The sequence below is a fragment of the Trachymyrmex septentrionalis genome, unplaced genomic scaffold, assembly GCF_001594115.1.
Source record: "Trachymyrmex septentrionalis isolate Tsep2-gDNA-1 unplaced genomic scaffold, Tsep1.0 scaffold108, whole genome shotgun sequence".
NCBI lineage: Eukaryota > Metazoa > Arthropoda > Insecta > Hymenoptera > Formicidae > Trachymyrmex > Trachymyrmex septentrionalis.
The window spans coordinates 1,765,928-1,782,501 of record NW_017304207.1 but is presented as its reverse complement, the minus strand read 5'-3'; the positions used below and the strand labels follow the sequence as shown (position 1 = coordinate 1,782,501).

The window sequence follows — 16,574 nt, the reverse complement described above, 5'->3', positions numbered from 1 at the left end:
ATATATATATATATACATTAATTTTCATTAGGTTCAAATTATTTCATTGTAATAGTAGGTTTATTCGCGTTGCATGTTCTAATATGCTCCTATAACAGCTTTTACTCACTTCAACGCATTTGTTGCGACGCGAATAACTCTAGTGAGTTTTGACAGAGCGAAAAAAGGATGAAAAGAGAAAGAAGTTTAGATAGTAACCATGGCAACCTAAGCGACTGTTTATTTCGCGCATGCGCACTCCACTTTGACCACGCTCACATCAAAGGTGTCGACAGAGAGTTGCGCTACTGTATGTATTGTGGTACAGTTATGCGCCCCTTTGCAAGGAGGCAAGGGGAGGGGGGCGAGAGTCGTTTCGCGTGGAAAATCGAAACCAAAGAGGTTGTATATATAAAGTAGGCAAGGCATAAGGGGTCCCTTGTAAATAGGAATGTTAAATAGTAAAAAAGGAAAAAATACGGGATGGCCAAAGAGAATCAAGGGAAAGTGGACAGGATTCAACCAGAAGCCGCCATGTTTAGCGCGCCGTTAAAGTGAGTAGGAGATATGGTAGAAAGTAATAGAACTATTGTACCGCACTAGTATTGTATATGTACATACACACACATGCACAAAAGCTATATATGGCGGTATCAATTAGAGAAGAGAAACGCTATCCGCTCCACTCTCCCTTGATTCTCTCTGGGGATGGCCATCTTTATATTTGTCTAATGTTGAGCACGTATCGAATTTTGAAAGCTGAGTGAGGCGGCATCAAGGAAGGGAAGTATATTGCTGTCCTTAAATCTCCCCGTCTAACAGTAAAAATCAACAGCGCATGCGCGATTAAATAAGGATGCTGATGGTCATCTCCAAAGAGAATCAAGAGAGAGTGGAGTGGATAGCGTTTTTCTTCTTTGATTGGTTCCGCGATTTATAGCTTAACTTCCGCAAATGTACATGTACGTATATATACAGCCGATTATAGAATAGTTGCAACACTTTTTTTTCGATGAGTTTTGAAATGCAGTTTGGTCACCGAGTAATTGATTTTTATTCATGGATCCACGAATAAGAACCAATCGCTCGGTGAGTAAGCTGCATTCCCAGCAGAAACCCATCGAAAGAAAAGTGTTGCAACCTTTCTGCGACCGGCTGTACATACACACAATAGTGCGGTACAATTATAGAACTTATAGTAATGGAAGAGGAGTAGCCTATCCAATCAATGAGTGAGCAAGACTGAGAGAAGATGTATATTTTTTCCTGCTCAGTAACTCTTCTTTTTGCACCAATAAGAGAATAGAACAGGATAGAAAGATATTTCTGTCCTTTAGTGCTTTCTTGCTCACAGCTCAACATCCGTATACTTCTTCCATTATTATAAGTTCTGTAGGTACAATACTAGTGTGTGCAGCACCATATGTCCATCACGCTTCTACCATATTCCCTACTCATTCCAATAAAGCTTTCGGCTGAATCCGCTCCATTTTCCCTTGATTCTCTCTGGCCATCTTGTTTTCTGTTAATAAATGTCTTAAATAATGTCTTAAGATGTTAATACGGTCTTCGGATTAACTTATGACATCTTAAGACTGTACTTAAGAATCGACTATGAATACCGATCTTCACGTCATGAAATTGATACTGAATCTTTCCTTGTTTAATACACTTTATGTTTCTCTTTCTTCTCAATAAAATTTCCGCTGCGCCATGTCTAGGAGCCATTATGACTCCTGCACACAGAACGCGGCACCACTTGCCGCGCGGCGGAAGTTATCATACTAACTAATAATTCTATGTTCTTAATACGGCCTTACCATGCAAAAATTCTAGAAATGATGTAATACTACTTTTACCACGCGGCAAAAGTTGGATTAAGTTCAATTTTTGTGGCGCGGTGGAGATTATATATCTATTACTTTCGAGCGAGACGTTGATTGGCTATCGCGCCAACTTCCGCCACGCGGCAAGCATTGCCGCGTTCTGTACGCGGGAGCCATTACATAACACGTAATGCATAATAAAATGTACCAATCAAAGTCCTTTGTTTTTTTATTTAAAATAAAAAACTCTGATTAGTTAGATTTCTTATGTCTTATGTATTATGCGTTATGAAAGAGTTTGTGTTCCCCGCTTAATCGCTTATCGCTGTTGTCTCGCATTGTGTTTAGAGCTAGAATGTCAAAATTATAAACATTATATATAGGGTGTTTTCCAGCAAAAGACACAAAGATGACAGTGTAATGGCTCAGGCCCTCAGGGCTTCAAGTATCCTATTCTGTAACTCGTTAAGGGTGATATTTCATTTATTCGTTTTTGGCTACGATCCACTTGATGCTATAAATGCTTTGAAGCATTTTTTGATTGATCAATTAGTAAAATTCTTTCTTCCGATTGGTCAATCAAACGCTTCGAAATATTTGTAGCGTCAAGTAGACCGCATTCTTTGTCATAAGAAAAATTTTTCAAGCCTGTTGATTAGCTATGGGATAAAGAGATCCTTTGTTCTGTATACATTTGTCGTTCGACAAAACCGCACAAATGAAATAGCATCCTAATGCCCGTATCAGACTATAAATTGACGATTACGATTGACGGTTATCCAGTTCTATTTTTAACCGATTACGATGGACTTGCTCGTGATTGGTTGACGTAGAATCGGGCAATCGTCAATTCGTAATCTGTTAAGCATAAGACAGTGATCATGATGTAAGAATACAAGGAATAATAAATTCACTAGAATGTTTATAATTTAATTGATCGATACCTAGTAAATTTGCTCACTTTTGTAATTTTCACTTTGTTTGAAGATATAAAATCGATCCTATTGACTGTGTTCAGCAGAAAAAGCAGCTTTGCAACTGTTGTTAAAATTCTTATTGAATATAATTGGTTTATACATTTAGATCCAGTGAGGAATTAACAGCAAGACCAATCATATTAAATAATTTTACAAAACAGTTGCAAAACTGCTTGTTTTGCTGAACGTAGCCATTGCTTGAGAGCGCTTTTTCATGCTGACGCTCGATGCTCATTTTTAGCGTCAAATCAGGTTATTAAAATTGATGCTTGGTATTTATCAATTTTGATCATGTGACCTGTTTTGATGCTTAAAATGAGCATCGAGCGTCAACATAAAAAAGTATTTTAAGATTAAGAACAGACTATGGATTCCGGCCTAGATGTATGTACTACAGTCAGAAGCAATGAGGTTGCGACACTTTTTTTTATGAGTTTAAAAATACATGACCAAGTTCATGATGCAAATCTCTCTCATGTGCAATGAGAGCGGTTTAATTGCGCATTGTAGCAATTGCCCACTGCCAATCACAGCGACTTCTGCGTAGGGAGTTTTAGGTTATTTTTTTAGCGCTGTGATTGGCTTGTGCGTAATTGGATCGTAATATTGGAACTTAAATATTACAAAATAAATAAAAATAAATAAAGACGAAAGTAAGAGTCAAACACATTTTTTAAAAGCAATAAATTACAAATAAAGAAAAATTGACAAAAAAAATAATTTAAAAACTCAGTTTAAATTCAGATATAAAACATTACACGTTTCGGCTACCAGATTGAGCCCTCTTCAGACATTGTCATAAAAATCGCTGTATAAAATCAATTATCAAAAATGGACGCATATTATTTGTATACGTATTGATCCGTATCAGCGAGCGTATATTATAATCGACATACAATGTCCGTCTCACACATTTGCGTTCCATTAAACTTTGTACATTTTAATTGATTTTTTATACTTATATGGATATACTTGTTTGAATAATTTACACATAATTTTTGATGAGTCTTAATTACTTATTAGAATTCCAGTATGTTAATTTGTGTTCATTTTTTTCGTAAGAAGTCTTTTTATCTTTTTTATCAACTAGAACTTTTTCCAAGAGATATGAAACATATTTGACTGTTCAATCATTTGTGATATAACATAATGTCGAGTTCTACATCAAGACTCACCCGAGCTGTTCTTATAAGTAATATGCGTGCATTTTTGATAATTAATTTTGTACAGCAATTTTTGTGATAATGTCTGAAGAGGGCTCAATGTGGTAGTCAAAATTTGTAACGTTTTATCTGAATTTAAACTGAGTTTTTAATTTTTTTTTTTTTTGTCAATTTTACTTTTCTTTATTTGTAATTTTATTCCTTTTAATTGTATGAGAATAAAAAAAATGTGTTTGATTCTTACTTTGCCCTTTATTTATTGTTATTTATTTTGTATATGAAGGGTCCTTCTATCTGTTAATACTTAAATATTACGTGTCGTGCGAAATTCATAAAATATGATGTCAGAGCACATTATAAGCAAGTAGGGTATATAGGCGGATTCTAACTCGGATCCTCTGGGGGGGGAGGTGAGAGGCAGGGTACCCGTGGCGCGGGGAGACGGAGTCCGCGGGGAGAGGAGGGTGATGTCACTAAGCAAGGGGGGTGATGTCATAGAGGGAGGGGGAAAGGGAAACGTCAGAGGAGATGACGTCACTAGGAAAGGGAGATGACATCGAGGGAAGGGGTAGGAAAATGACGTCATTGGGCAAGGGGAATAATGTCACGGGGGTGTGCAGGGGATGACCCAGCAAATGAGAATGGATTAAAATGAATTGAAATGAATTCAGATTTTCAGAAATATTGATTCACGAATGTTAAAATAAATGCTTTTCAATCCTGAATACATTTTTATCCATTTATAGGAATTGCATGGAGCATATCTCTATGCCTTTGAATCTAAAAATAATATTAGCTTTTTCTGTGCATTGTGAATACTGTTCAATTCAAAATTTTGAATAGGAAATGCAGTTTTTAAATCCAATTGCATCCAATTGAATCTAATTGAATCCAATTGAATCCAATTAAATTCAAAAAAGTATTCGCTGTCAAAAGACATGGTAGTGTCTCGCGCCAAATGGGAGACCGCCCCGTGTCTATACGCGAGTCAGCGAGTTGCGGGCATTCAAAATTATCGGTTTTTTAATAAAGGCTGGACTGATCAAGTTCTGAATGTGAGGTCAATTGACAGCTTGGGTCAGAATTATATAATAAGCGTTTATTTTACCTGTACGTGTCCTAACGGAGATATCATGATGCGAAATCCGAAATGTCAAATTATATGTAAGAAACGTCACCGCCTCAAAAAGTCATCTTCTTTTCATATTTTTGACGTAGATGGCACTTATTTATTGCTGTCATTTACCATATACGTGTGAAATAAACGGTTTGACATATCGATCATATTGTCCATTAAGCTGCTATTTATAATGTCTTTATGGAATTTTAATTGTAATATAAAATTAAAGTAAAATTATCAACGAAAGTGACCTTTAATTAAAGACAAACAGGGAGGGGGAGAGAGGGAGGGAGAGAAGGGGGAGAGAGAGGGGGAGAGGGGGGAGGAGAGAGAGAGAGAGAGACGAACACTTATATATATATATATATATATATTTCCGCTAATATAAATTAATTTTTACAAAGGTTAAAAAATAAAAAGCATACAGCCACAGCTCAAGATGTCAATAAGTTCAATATTATTATTTTAACATGTAGACGTTTCGGTCAAGATTTGACCCTCTTCAGTACATAAATCCATTAAGTTTAAACAAAGAACATATTTTTACTAATAACAATTTGACAGATAGTATAATTTTAATATTTCCTATTTTTACAAAATTAGTCCGACTCAATATAAGTAATTAAAAATTACATTTGGTTCAATCAAATACATAATTCGAAGGATGATTGTAACATTCGCATATACGCATTTTTTTATTTCTTTATCCGAATTGTACGCAATCGTTTTAATTGGTCTGCAATAATAGTCGTCGAAATTCTATGGATAGAAGTCTCCTATATTTGCAAAGTTTTTCGTACTTATTATCTTCATATATAAAATGCAAAACAAGCCGCACGCGAAGAGAAACACAAGTACCAATTTCTATTATAACACAAATTCAATTTTTTAAGTGAGTTAATTGCCGGAGTCATAACGCGACGCGAACATCTAGTCGTCATATTGGTTCCAGTGACGGAAACGTATTGGAGCGCGTTGAGCATGTTAGAGTGTGTGTCACGGACAAACCTTTTTATGCCGACTGCAGATCAAGAACCCTATTTATGATTTATTGCTTTAGTAGGCGTATTTATGCATTTATAACTCAATAATACTCGATTTTTCTTTAAAACTGTGATTTCAGTATTATCATCAAAGTTTTATTGTACAGACGTTTTATTCAACAGAAATGATAACTGCAGAGAAAAAATTGTAATTTTTCTGCAATAAATTGGATTTTCTGCAATAATAGGCTTTACAAGTATGTATATTTATTTATGGAACATTTATGTAATAAAAAAATCATAAATTTAATAATGAGCCAAATATTTATGTTAATAATTGCAAATTTATATCAATTATCGTTAAAATCAGCGTTCTTCAATTATTTCCGGGCCCTTGGGGCCCTTTTTATACCGCCAAAAATTTACTCAAGGTTGATGGTCTTTAATAGTATCTCGTCAGTGTTAAAGCCCAGTTTTACAACTTATGGTTTACTTTGAATCGAGATTTAACTTAAAATAAGTTAAACCTCGATTAAAAGTTAACCATATGTAAGTTAACCATGGCTGTGTTCCAAAATTTACTGTCAGTGCTGAAAATGTACAGTATATGTAACATAAACTGTAAGGCCGGAATCAGATTACGCATTAGCTGCGTTCGGTAATGCAAATCTTAGATGTCGGAGTGCTCGTATATTATAGCATATGTCATGTGCACTGTAGAAAAAGAGCACTCCGACGCCTCAGATTTGCATTGCCAAACGCAGCTATTGAAAGATTGAAGTTTGACCAATCAGAACAAAAGGAGCCAAAATTTCCTTGTCCTTATTGGTGAAATTTGAATTTTTAATTTTCAATCTCAATCTTCAATGCATAGTCTGGTTTCGGCCTAAATTTTCAGTAATACGATATAATTTTCTCTTTTTTTTTGGTTAGCTAATTTGATTAGATATTAGATTTTGATAGGATTTTACACGTGCTCGTGTAGAAAAATCTCTCGAAAAGTTGGCAACTCTGCCAGTATGTATAGAACTCACTGGATATTACATTTTTATTGCCATGTTGATCATGAAACGAGAAGTAAAGTAATAATAAATATAAATAAGCAATACATATATAAAATATACAATAAAATATAAAATAAATAATTTTAAATAGCAGCAAATAAGGGTAAAATAAAAAAATATAAATGTTTATATAACCTCTTAATGTTTTACTATCTATTGACATAATATATGATGAGACAAATAATATTAAAAATACTATCAATACTTTCGCAAAATCTGCAAGAATATCTTGAGAATATATCATATACTGTAAAATTTACTAAATATTCCGTGATATTTTGCAAGTGTGCTTTATACTGATTTTTCGAATTCTCACAGAGCTTAGCAAAAATAGCATAGTTTCTAATTCATAATGATAAAAAAAAAAGTTAAATATCGTAAAATATATTAAATTACAGTAATTTAATTGAAGTTCATACTTCTTTACTGACACTTCTATTTTTTTTCATGATCTTCAAGTAAGCTCTGAAAAAATGGGATCTGAGCAAAGTTCTCAAAATAGTAACCAAAATGCTAATAATGAAAAAACAAGAACGAGTCAACTCAGACGTGGTAAAAGTGTTCCAAATCGTGAAAGAATGCCAGAAGATACTCCACCGAGATGTACCAGTCCTGGCGCTAGCATTTGCTCTGATTCTGATCTTCCATATATTTCTTATACAGTAAATCGACCTATTGGAGATTCACCGAAGATGACAAATAAACAGTCACAAATCTATAGAGGAAAGAATATTGGAGCTGGGGAAATCTCAAGGCGGAAAAATAGTCTAGGCGCAACAAATTATAAGTAGGTATTACTGGATTTATATATGAATATATAATATTTTTTTAATGTTTTGAGATATTTCCAATAAAACAAAAAAAATATATATTTACGGAATATTTTTGATACAATCCGAACACACTATAAGATTAAGTGTTTTATCCTGAATCTATCGAGTCTAATAATTTGTTAATCTGCAGCGTAGTTAATTAATAAACCATTTTTTTAAATTGATTTATAACAAGTTTGTAACACTATTATTTTTATAATATTATTTGTAACAACTTTTTAAAATGCTCTCCATTTTGTCGTATGCAACGTGGTTCAATCAATTATGTCATTTGTACTTCGCTGTAGCATCTCTTCATGTTTACAGTTTATTTAAAAATCCAGTAAAAACCGAAGATGAGATGATAACTCAATTACATTTCACAATTTTGTAACTGTAAATGAAGCGATGTTATAGCAAAATACAAATGACACAATTGATTAAACTATGTTATGCATACAACAAAAAATGAAAAGCATTTTGAAAAGTTGTTATAAATAATGTTATAAATAATAGTGTTACAAACTTATTATAAATTAATTTAAAAAATGGTTTATTAATTAAGTATGCTGCAGATTAACAAATTATTAGACTCTATAGATTCAGGATAAAATGCTTAATCTTATAGTGTGTTCCGATTGTGGGTGATCATAAACACTCTGTATATAAAAATAGTATCCTCCAAATTATATCAAATAACAAGTCTCATTTAATTTTTCTTATAAATATATTTTTACATATATTTATACAAAAAAAAGCGTTTATTATATATCAGAATATTTTAATGTAACATAGTACTTCATTATTAGACAATATATACTATATAAAAAAAAATGTTCTAATACAACAATCAAAATTTTCAAAATACCATACTTTATATGTAACAACACTGTCATATAGAATTTTATTAGTTTGCTCTCTTTCCATGTTGAAAGTCACAAAAAGATTAATATATCAGACAAGACGCACAATATCGTAGTGGTGAAGCCAGCTCAAATAGATCCTACAGCAGACAAAGATCCTGATATAGTAAAACTACAAAATATCCCAATGTTTCTACCAATTATGCGTGGCACATTAAATCTACCACCTGGTGTACGCGATCCAGAAGTCCTCGAGAGGCTTGATCCTGTTGGTCTATTCAATTTATGTGCACGTTACCAACATCATCTAAATACAAATGCGCAGATTATAGCAGCAGAACAAATTACTCTATGTGCTAGTATGGAAACAGAATTTGGCAAGGTATTAAATCTCGCTGTGGATCGACAAAAGAAATTCGCTAAATTTACAGAACAGATAAATAAAGTGTATGAGCTTAGCCGTCAGCTAACTAGATGTCACTCGCTTCTTAATCAAACCCTTGAAAGTCTCGAAACGCTCAACAATCTATTACCAATTGAAGAGAGACTTGAGCCCTTTGTCTGGACTACAGGTTAAATATATCCAAACGATAAAAACATTTTATTACTTTTTTAAATAAAAACCTGGATTCTCTATAAAATATTTATATGCTACCACAAAGAAATTGCGAGTAAGATGCAAGCTTTGAGATACTATCTAATTTAAGTTTTAAATTAATTTCATTATGAGTTTTAACTTCTACATTCAACATAATCATAACATAAAAAAATAAGGATAGATCAGTAAAATAAATTAAAAGAAAAAGTCAAATATATGTGCTTTATTCAAACACAATTTATTGCTTTTGTAATTTTGAACATACCCTAGTAGTTTCTAATCGCTCAGACTTAAATTGTTTGTAGGCTACAATAACTTCACATTGTTCTCTAGTTTTCTTTTTTCTGTTTCAGGTAAGTTTTTCTTTTCAAATCGATTACTTCACTTTGGAAGTAAAAAAAACTTTCTTTAGAACCTTCTAATAACGAATTCAATAAATTTTTTGGCTTTCTAACTTCATTAATTTTATTTGACTTAATTTCTAACCTAGGAGATTCATAGACTACTTCGTCAAAAACAATCTTGTCTTGCAACCTCTCAAATTCATCAAAGCTTTTACCAAGTTTCTTTTCTTTCTTTGCACATATTTTCAGTCTTCGTTTTTCAGTTTTTGACAAAGTTGCAGAGCTTTCAAGTATCTTTTTTCTATTAATATTATTATGCTTAATTTTTAATGTTTTTACAGCATCTTTATGTTTGTATTTTGTTAGATCTTGAATTTCACTAGTATTTGAATCCCGTTCAATCTGAATACCATTTTTTTTTTCAAATGCTTTCTTCAAAAAATTATGTGTCTTTAGATATCCTGTGCATAAATTGTTTACTAGATTCGTCTGGTTAGTGTTGAAGTACTGATGTAACTCTATTTTGCTCTTGGATAATTTAGTTTGTACAGCCCTATACAGATAAGAGTATTCTTTTTCTTCTTTTTCCAAGATTTTTCCAAGTATTGATCTTCATAGCTTCTTTTAATTTAATTATACGTTCCAGACTTTTTGGCATTACTTGCTCGTCTACATTTCTCGATGTTGTATTTGTACACAATTCTAACCTAAAATCCGTGATTTAAAATAATCATCTAAATCTAATATTTTATTGCATAAGCACCAACTTTACTGATAACTTACTCCGCTAAATATTTAAAGCGCTGTTTGTCTTTAATATCCCGATGCTTTTTCCCTGGTATTTTGCGACCTATATTCAAGTTTCATTGATTTTTTACGTAATCAGCTATTCTTCTTCTTTGTTGGTTATGCTTCCGTGTGTAAAACAAAGAGATTATATACATAGGGTACATTCGTCTACGCAGTGGTTAATGGTATATCCACACAACTTGCATAGCCGCATAATATATACATAAAGAAAATTATCCAATCGCATTTTTCTTACAAAGTTGCACGTAAAATGTGATTGGAGAATTTTCTCTATGCATACGTTTATGCAAGTTGTGGATATACTCTAAAAAGTGCCGTCTCATGAGCGGAAATTTACAGCGGAACGGAACAGCGCGACCAATCACAACTCCACAGTTATTATTCTGTCTTACATCTCAGGGTTCGATCGGCGGGTGGCCGGGATCCGAACAAATCTGGAATTATCGGTGGGTGTAAGGTTTACAATTTCGCGTCGGGAGCGCGGAATCAAAATTTGTCCAATTTAAAAGTTTAAGTTAGCTAGATTTGCGCGCTCGACACAATAGTCGATTCCGTGGAGGTCTAAGGTGTATTCCCCGTCCTGTCTAGGTAACCGAGAAACTCCCCAAAAATTTCAGGGTAATTGCAACAACTTGTGAAATTACGTACGGTGGCCAACGACACGGAACAGTCATTGCAGATCTCGAATCGTTCGGGAAACCCTAAATAGATATAATGTCTCTAAGATAATTCTCCTTCTCATCGACCAATACCTCAAGATAATTATCCTTATCGACAGGTAAAGAGGTGTAGCACTCTGGACATTTAGTCTCGCCGTTTTCTACTTGACAAAAGAATAATGAAAATACGCAACATGCGCTATATATCCACATGGTGTAAGAGTCGGTTTCCAACGGACGGGTGTCGGTAGGCGGGCGCGAACACGAATACACCGGATACATATTACGCGCAAGCAGGATTCACAGTCTGCGATGACCGAAATGTGATGAAGTGAAAATATCTTACCTTTACGATGAGGTCTCCGTCAGTGGTTGCGGCACGCGGTTGGTTGGTGTGCGTGAAGCTCAGCTTCCAACTGTCCTGGACTTGACGTCGGGTTCGTCCGCGTCGATTAGTAGCTCTCATATGCACAATAGTCTAAGTTTGCTAATTAGGTCGTCACTGGTATAAATTAAACATGGGAAAGTAGTTAAGAAGGGATTTATTGAGATAGTTCACTCAGATTCAGCTAAAGTGTTTATTAATTATAATTCACAGAATTATTTAGATTTAGAATTACTTAGATTTAGAATTTGAATTAGATTTAAACTTACTTAGATTTAGAATTTGAATTAGATTTGGTTTTAAAAGAGATTAAAACGACTTCATGAATTACGGCTAGTTTGAATTACTTTCATACGCGGTGCGCAAAATTGGGGCAACGATTCGCCGACGGAAGAAGACTTAGAAAATTTCCGTCCGAGGGCACTTGACGCTAAGACGCTACTTCAGTTACTGACTGTTCTTCTGCCTTTTATGCCCCGAGGGCGTCTTTTTGAAGAAAAAGAGAGGGATCCCGTTCCGTCGGAATGCCCTGTTAGGATGCATGTAGTGGGGAGACATCAGGTCCTGGCGATCTCGTGTACCGCGCCAATCTATAAGTGATAAAATGTTCGTGGGTTTGTCCAAGGGTGATTTGAACAAGTTTTAAAAATGCGGACCTGACATCTGCTTTCTTTTTTGTGATTGTGATTGGTCTCGTTGTTCCGTTCCGCTGTAAATTTCCGTTCATGGGACGGCACCCATCCCATAATGGCACAAATCCACTGCTTTCTCAACCATTATATAGTACTGGACGGAGCATTAGCATCGAAACCATCTTTGCAGGCATAAAAAGAGATAGAGTGACTACGGGGATAGGACAAGTGAGTATGTCACCTAACCTAATCCGTGAGACTACTCGGACATGTGCCTCTTTTCATTTCAGGTATTTTGTGTTATCTTGATTATTTAAAAACCGTTTTTATACAAAATAAATGCGTTTTTAATAAATATAAAAGTTATTATATATTATAATTTTATATTATATTATATTTTTATATATTTATATCAAAATCGTATTTATTAAATGCGTTTTTATATAAAATGAATCTGAAATACTTTTTTCGACACAGTACCACCTTCTGAGGTGAGGCAAATCGAGCGTGCTCTTAATTGATCAATGGAGTATGTTCTAACGCAAACATCTTATCGCCATATTGGTTTCGGTGACGCGACGTATTGGAGCATGTTGGACATGTTGGAGCGTGCGACGCGAACAAATCTAAGGTAGTACGATTGGGGCATGATTACGCAAGTATGCGTAATGGTTGAAAACATATTGTATCGAAAAAAGTATTTCAGATTCATTTTGTTTAAAAACGCATTTAATAAGTGCGTTTTTGATCTTAAAAAATCTTAAAAAACTGTAATAAACTTATTGCGGCCGAGGCAATATTTTTCGCAATAAGTTTATTACAGTTTTTTAAGATTTGGGTGAATTTGGGGAGATTATCAGAATGATTGTGTGAATCCGATGATTTATCGGCTCTCAATTAATTCTGAAATATTAATTCAATTTAATTGAATGTATATTGGATAGTAGTAGTTCAACATCTTAACACTAGGACCGGGAAGGCGCTAGGTATTTAAAGTGTGGCTGTATGCTCTTTTTCATTTAATCTTTGTAACATAAATAAAATTAGAAAAATTAAAAAATAAAATAAAATAATATTAATACGATAAAATATAATATAATATAATATAAAAATATAATATAGCATTTATATTTATTAAAAATGCATTTATTTTGTATAAAAACGCTTTTCAAATAATCAAAATATCACAAAATACCTGAAATGAAACAAAGCACATGTCCGACCCGTTCGTGTGGTCTCATGGATTAGGTTAGGTGACATACTCACTTGTCCTAAATCCGTTTGTGTCACTGAACATTGGAGCACATGAATGCAATTACTCCAACCGCCAACTTACCTGTGGTCCAAGTGTTCTCTGGGTTAATTTGGAGCATGCGACACGAATAAACTTTATATGTTGTATTGATGTTCTCAACTGCTAGTCACATGACTTAAATTTATCGAATGGAATGAATTTACCTCTGCATGAATAGCTGCTCGGTATCGTATTGGATCGTATCTTGCAATAGAAAACCGGACGAAGCTGAGAACTGTAAGAAATAAGCGACAATACGAGAAAAATATCAAGGCGCTCCGAGATTTGAACCGAGGATCAGGCTGACTTACTTATTTGTTTATATATAATAAATTCGCACATGATTTCTAGCATGACTTGTATTACTCTCTAACTCTAATATTGTATTATTTAATATTATTTAATTATTCATTATTTAATTTGTATTTTTATATAAATAAGAAATAATAAAAATCAAATAACCTTAGTAAGCTTTGCAAAACATCATCTCTGAGGAAAATTTTGATATAAAGTGTTATATGTCGTAATGTGTAGTAATATATTTCGAGTAAAATTTTTTAAAGAACATTTTGGAATATAGTCCTAAACAATACTAATGCTTCTTTCTCAAATATAAATTACAAATAAGGAAAATTACATATATAATATATGATGTATAATATTATCTTAATATATTATATTATATAAATATATATAAATTACATATTATATAAATTACTTTAATAAGATTAATTAAATAAAACAAAAAATTTATTTACTTTATATTCATTTGCTTAATAGGTTATGATACAGCGATTTTTATTATTTTAGTTGTTGTTAGTAAGTCCAAATGTGTCAGTACGACGTTTTCGTCACTTAAGGGAGAGTCACGTTAGAGTTAATGATTATTACCACGAATTAACGATGAGTATCATTATATATTTATCGGTAGGCGTGTAAAGACAGTTACAAATTACAGAATCGCGCCCCTGCTCCTCCGAATTGGTAGACTTCCGTCCTAACACTAAGTCCTGACAGTAGTATTGTGTGTATGTGTACACTCACTGGACTAAGTGGTGCGTACAGGTGTAACAGATTTTTTCTACGATTTTCGGAATGTGCAACCTACTCACCGATCGATTGATTCTTATTTGTGGATCTATGAATAAGAACCAATTGCTCGGTGAGCAAGCTACATTCTGAAATCCATCAAAAAAAAGGTGTTGCAACCTTTCTGTGACCGGTTGTATATATGTACCACAATGGAAGGGATTGACATGATGTGCTCAGTTTGGACAAATCACGTCCCTTCTGCGAGTAGAAGTATCATTCATAAATCCAGGCCTGCCAATTGCGAAGAAATAAGTGCTGTTGCAATAACTGATCTCTATGCATCTTTGTCAGATCCCGCTATGTATCCTTTTCTCTCTTTGTTTCGAAACGTAGAGCAACTGGGAGCAACATCAACTGTTAAGTAAGTATCAAACGTAATTTTAAGATAAAATTATTAGAAAGTGACTAAACGATTACAAAATATAAATAATAAAGAGCATACAGCCACAACAATAGATGTAAACGCAAGTTATATATTTAAAATTCACAAATAAATAAATAAGTAGACGTTTCGGTTAAGATTTGACCATCATCAGTACACAAAAAAAAGATGACGAAAAATAAAAATCTTACAAACTAGAAACAATTAACAGTAGTCGGAAGATGTTAGAGTAAAATTAAATTAGAATTACATAAAAATGATTGAAAAGAAAATACATAAATATACAAGCGCAATGTTCGCAAATTAAAATAGGTGAATAATATTTTCCCTTCGCTTGTGCTAGGAGTTGAAAGCTATGAATATAAATCAAGAGAGATGAGTAATATTTGAATCTTCTGATATAATGCTCTGTTACAATTCTTGTTATCTTAAAGAGCGAAGAGTAACCTCGTGTAAAAATACGGAATTTCCCAGTTCTATTAAACAAAAAAAAATTTTTATTTTTTATTTCCTCTTCATACTAATACCAACACTTCCAAAATCAAATAACAGCGGTGTAAAGACTCTTTATGTATAAACAAAATAAACAAAATAAATGGCGAAAAAGAGTCGTCGTATAATATATATAATTAAAGATAATAGTCAAAGATACATAAAATAAAATAAAAAGTATGTACAACGGCGTATAATAAAATATGAAAACAAACAAGTTTTGGCTGCTGGATTGAGCCCTCCTCAGATGTAAAAAGAATATAATATAAAAGACATAAAAGAACATAAAAGAATACAACAGAAGAAAAAAAAAATTAATAATAAATCGATAACATTCAGTGACGCAACATTTTTTAACGCGCGGAAATCAGCTGGTCGAGAGGCTGAGGGATGTGCACTTTACGGGGACACATGAGTTGACGTCTTTGGACGTTACCTCTCTGTTCAAGAACGTGCCAACGGAGGTGGCGATCGATTGCGTCAACGAACATTGGCCGGCGGTTTCTGGAGATTGCTCTCTACCTAAGAGAGAATTTTTGGGAGCGATACGGTTTGTCCTGGACTCTTCGTTTTTTGTCTTTGACAATGTTTTTTACAGGCAGAGCTTTGGCACCCCCATGGACTCTCCAGTATCACCGGTGATTGCGGACCTAGTGTTGAGGAGATTGAAGACGGTGTCCTTGATGTCTGTAAATTTGGACATTCTGTTCTATTATAGATACGTTGACGACATATGTACTGCGTTGCCCCCCCTCTCAGATCGACGTGTTATTAGAGAGATTTAATGCATTCCATCCGCGCCTACAGTTTACCGTAGAGAGAGGCGGAAAAACGATCAATTTCTTGGACGTCACTGTGTCCGTCAACAATAATCGCTTTAATTTCGATTGGTACAGTAAGCCAACGTTTTCAGGTAGATTTTTAAACTTCCACTCTAATCATCCATTGACGCAGAAGAAAGGAACTATCTTTTCATTAGTCGACAGAGCCTTTTTATTATCGGACGTTAAGTTTCACACAAAAAATTTGACCGCCATCATTGACATTTTACTTCTGAATGACTATCCACTAGACTTTATCTTTGACTCCATCAATCATA

The 16,574-nt window shown here is 33.7% G+C and overlaps 2 protein-coding genes, 1 long non-coding RNA gene and 1 pseudogene across 7 annotated transcripts in view; 1 reads left to right on the top strand and 3 right to left on the bottom strand.

Annotated features, from left to right (window-relative positions):
• The window catches only part of LOC108747842 (loss of heterozygosity 12 chromosomal region 1 protein homolog), a 15,454-nt gene extending 5,943 nt beyond the window's left edge, over positions 1–9,511 (top strand). For 2 of the 5 annotated variants that reach the window (XM_018485724.1, XM_018485696.1), the window contains 2 exons: positions 7,572–7,899; positions 8,836–9,511. In XM_018485724.1, the coding sequence (XP_018341226.1) occupies positions 7,586–7,899; positions 8,836–9,364 (843 nt within the window). In that variant the 5' untranslated portion in view covers positions 7,572–7,585 and the 3' untranslated portion in view covers positions 9,365–9,511. Of the gene's footprint in view, positions 1–6,988; positions 7,131–7,178; positions 7,216–7,571; positions 7,900–8,835 lie in introns of those variants that run through there. The other 3 variants (XM_018485714.1, XM_018485705.1, XM_018485734.1) reach the window with 3 other exon arrangements.
• Positions 9,512–9,623: 112 nt separating this feature from the next.
• LOC108747342 lies at positions 9,624–10,592 on the bottom strand (annotated as a pseudogene).
• Positions 10,593–11,919: 1,327 nt separating this feature from the next.
• On the bottom strand, positions 11,920–13,757 carry LOC108747581. Its single transcript, XR_001939255.1, has 3 exons — positions 13,552–13,757; positions 12,240–12,397; positions 11,920–12,173 (listed from the first exon to the last, which is right to left on the bottom strand). It is a non-coding gene; the product is annotated as an uncharacterized LOC108747581 (long non-coding RNA).
• Positions 13,758–16,067: 2,310 nt separating this feature from the next.
• Positions 16,068–16,574, bottom strand: part of LOC108747332 (ADAMTS-like protein 3) — a 32,454-nt gene continuing 31,947 nt past the window's right edge. The window contains exon 14 of the mRNA XM_018484736.1: positions 16,068–16,162. Within this exon, the coding sequence (XP_018340238.1) occupies positions 16,068–16,162 (95 nt within the window). The remainder of the gene's footprint in view (positions 16,163–16,574) is intronic.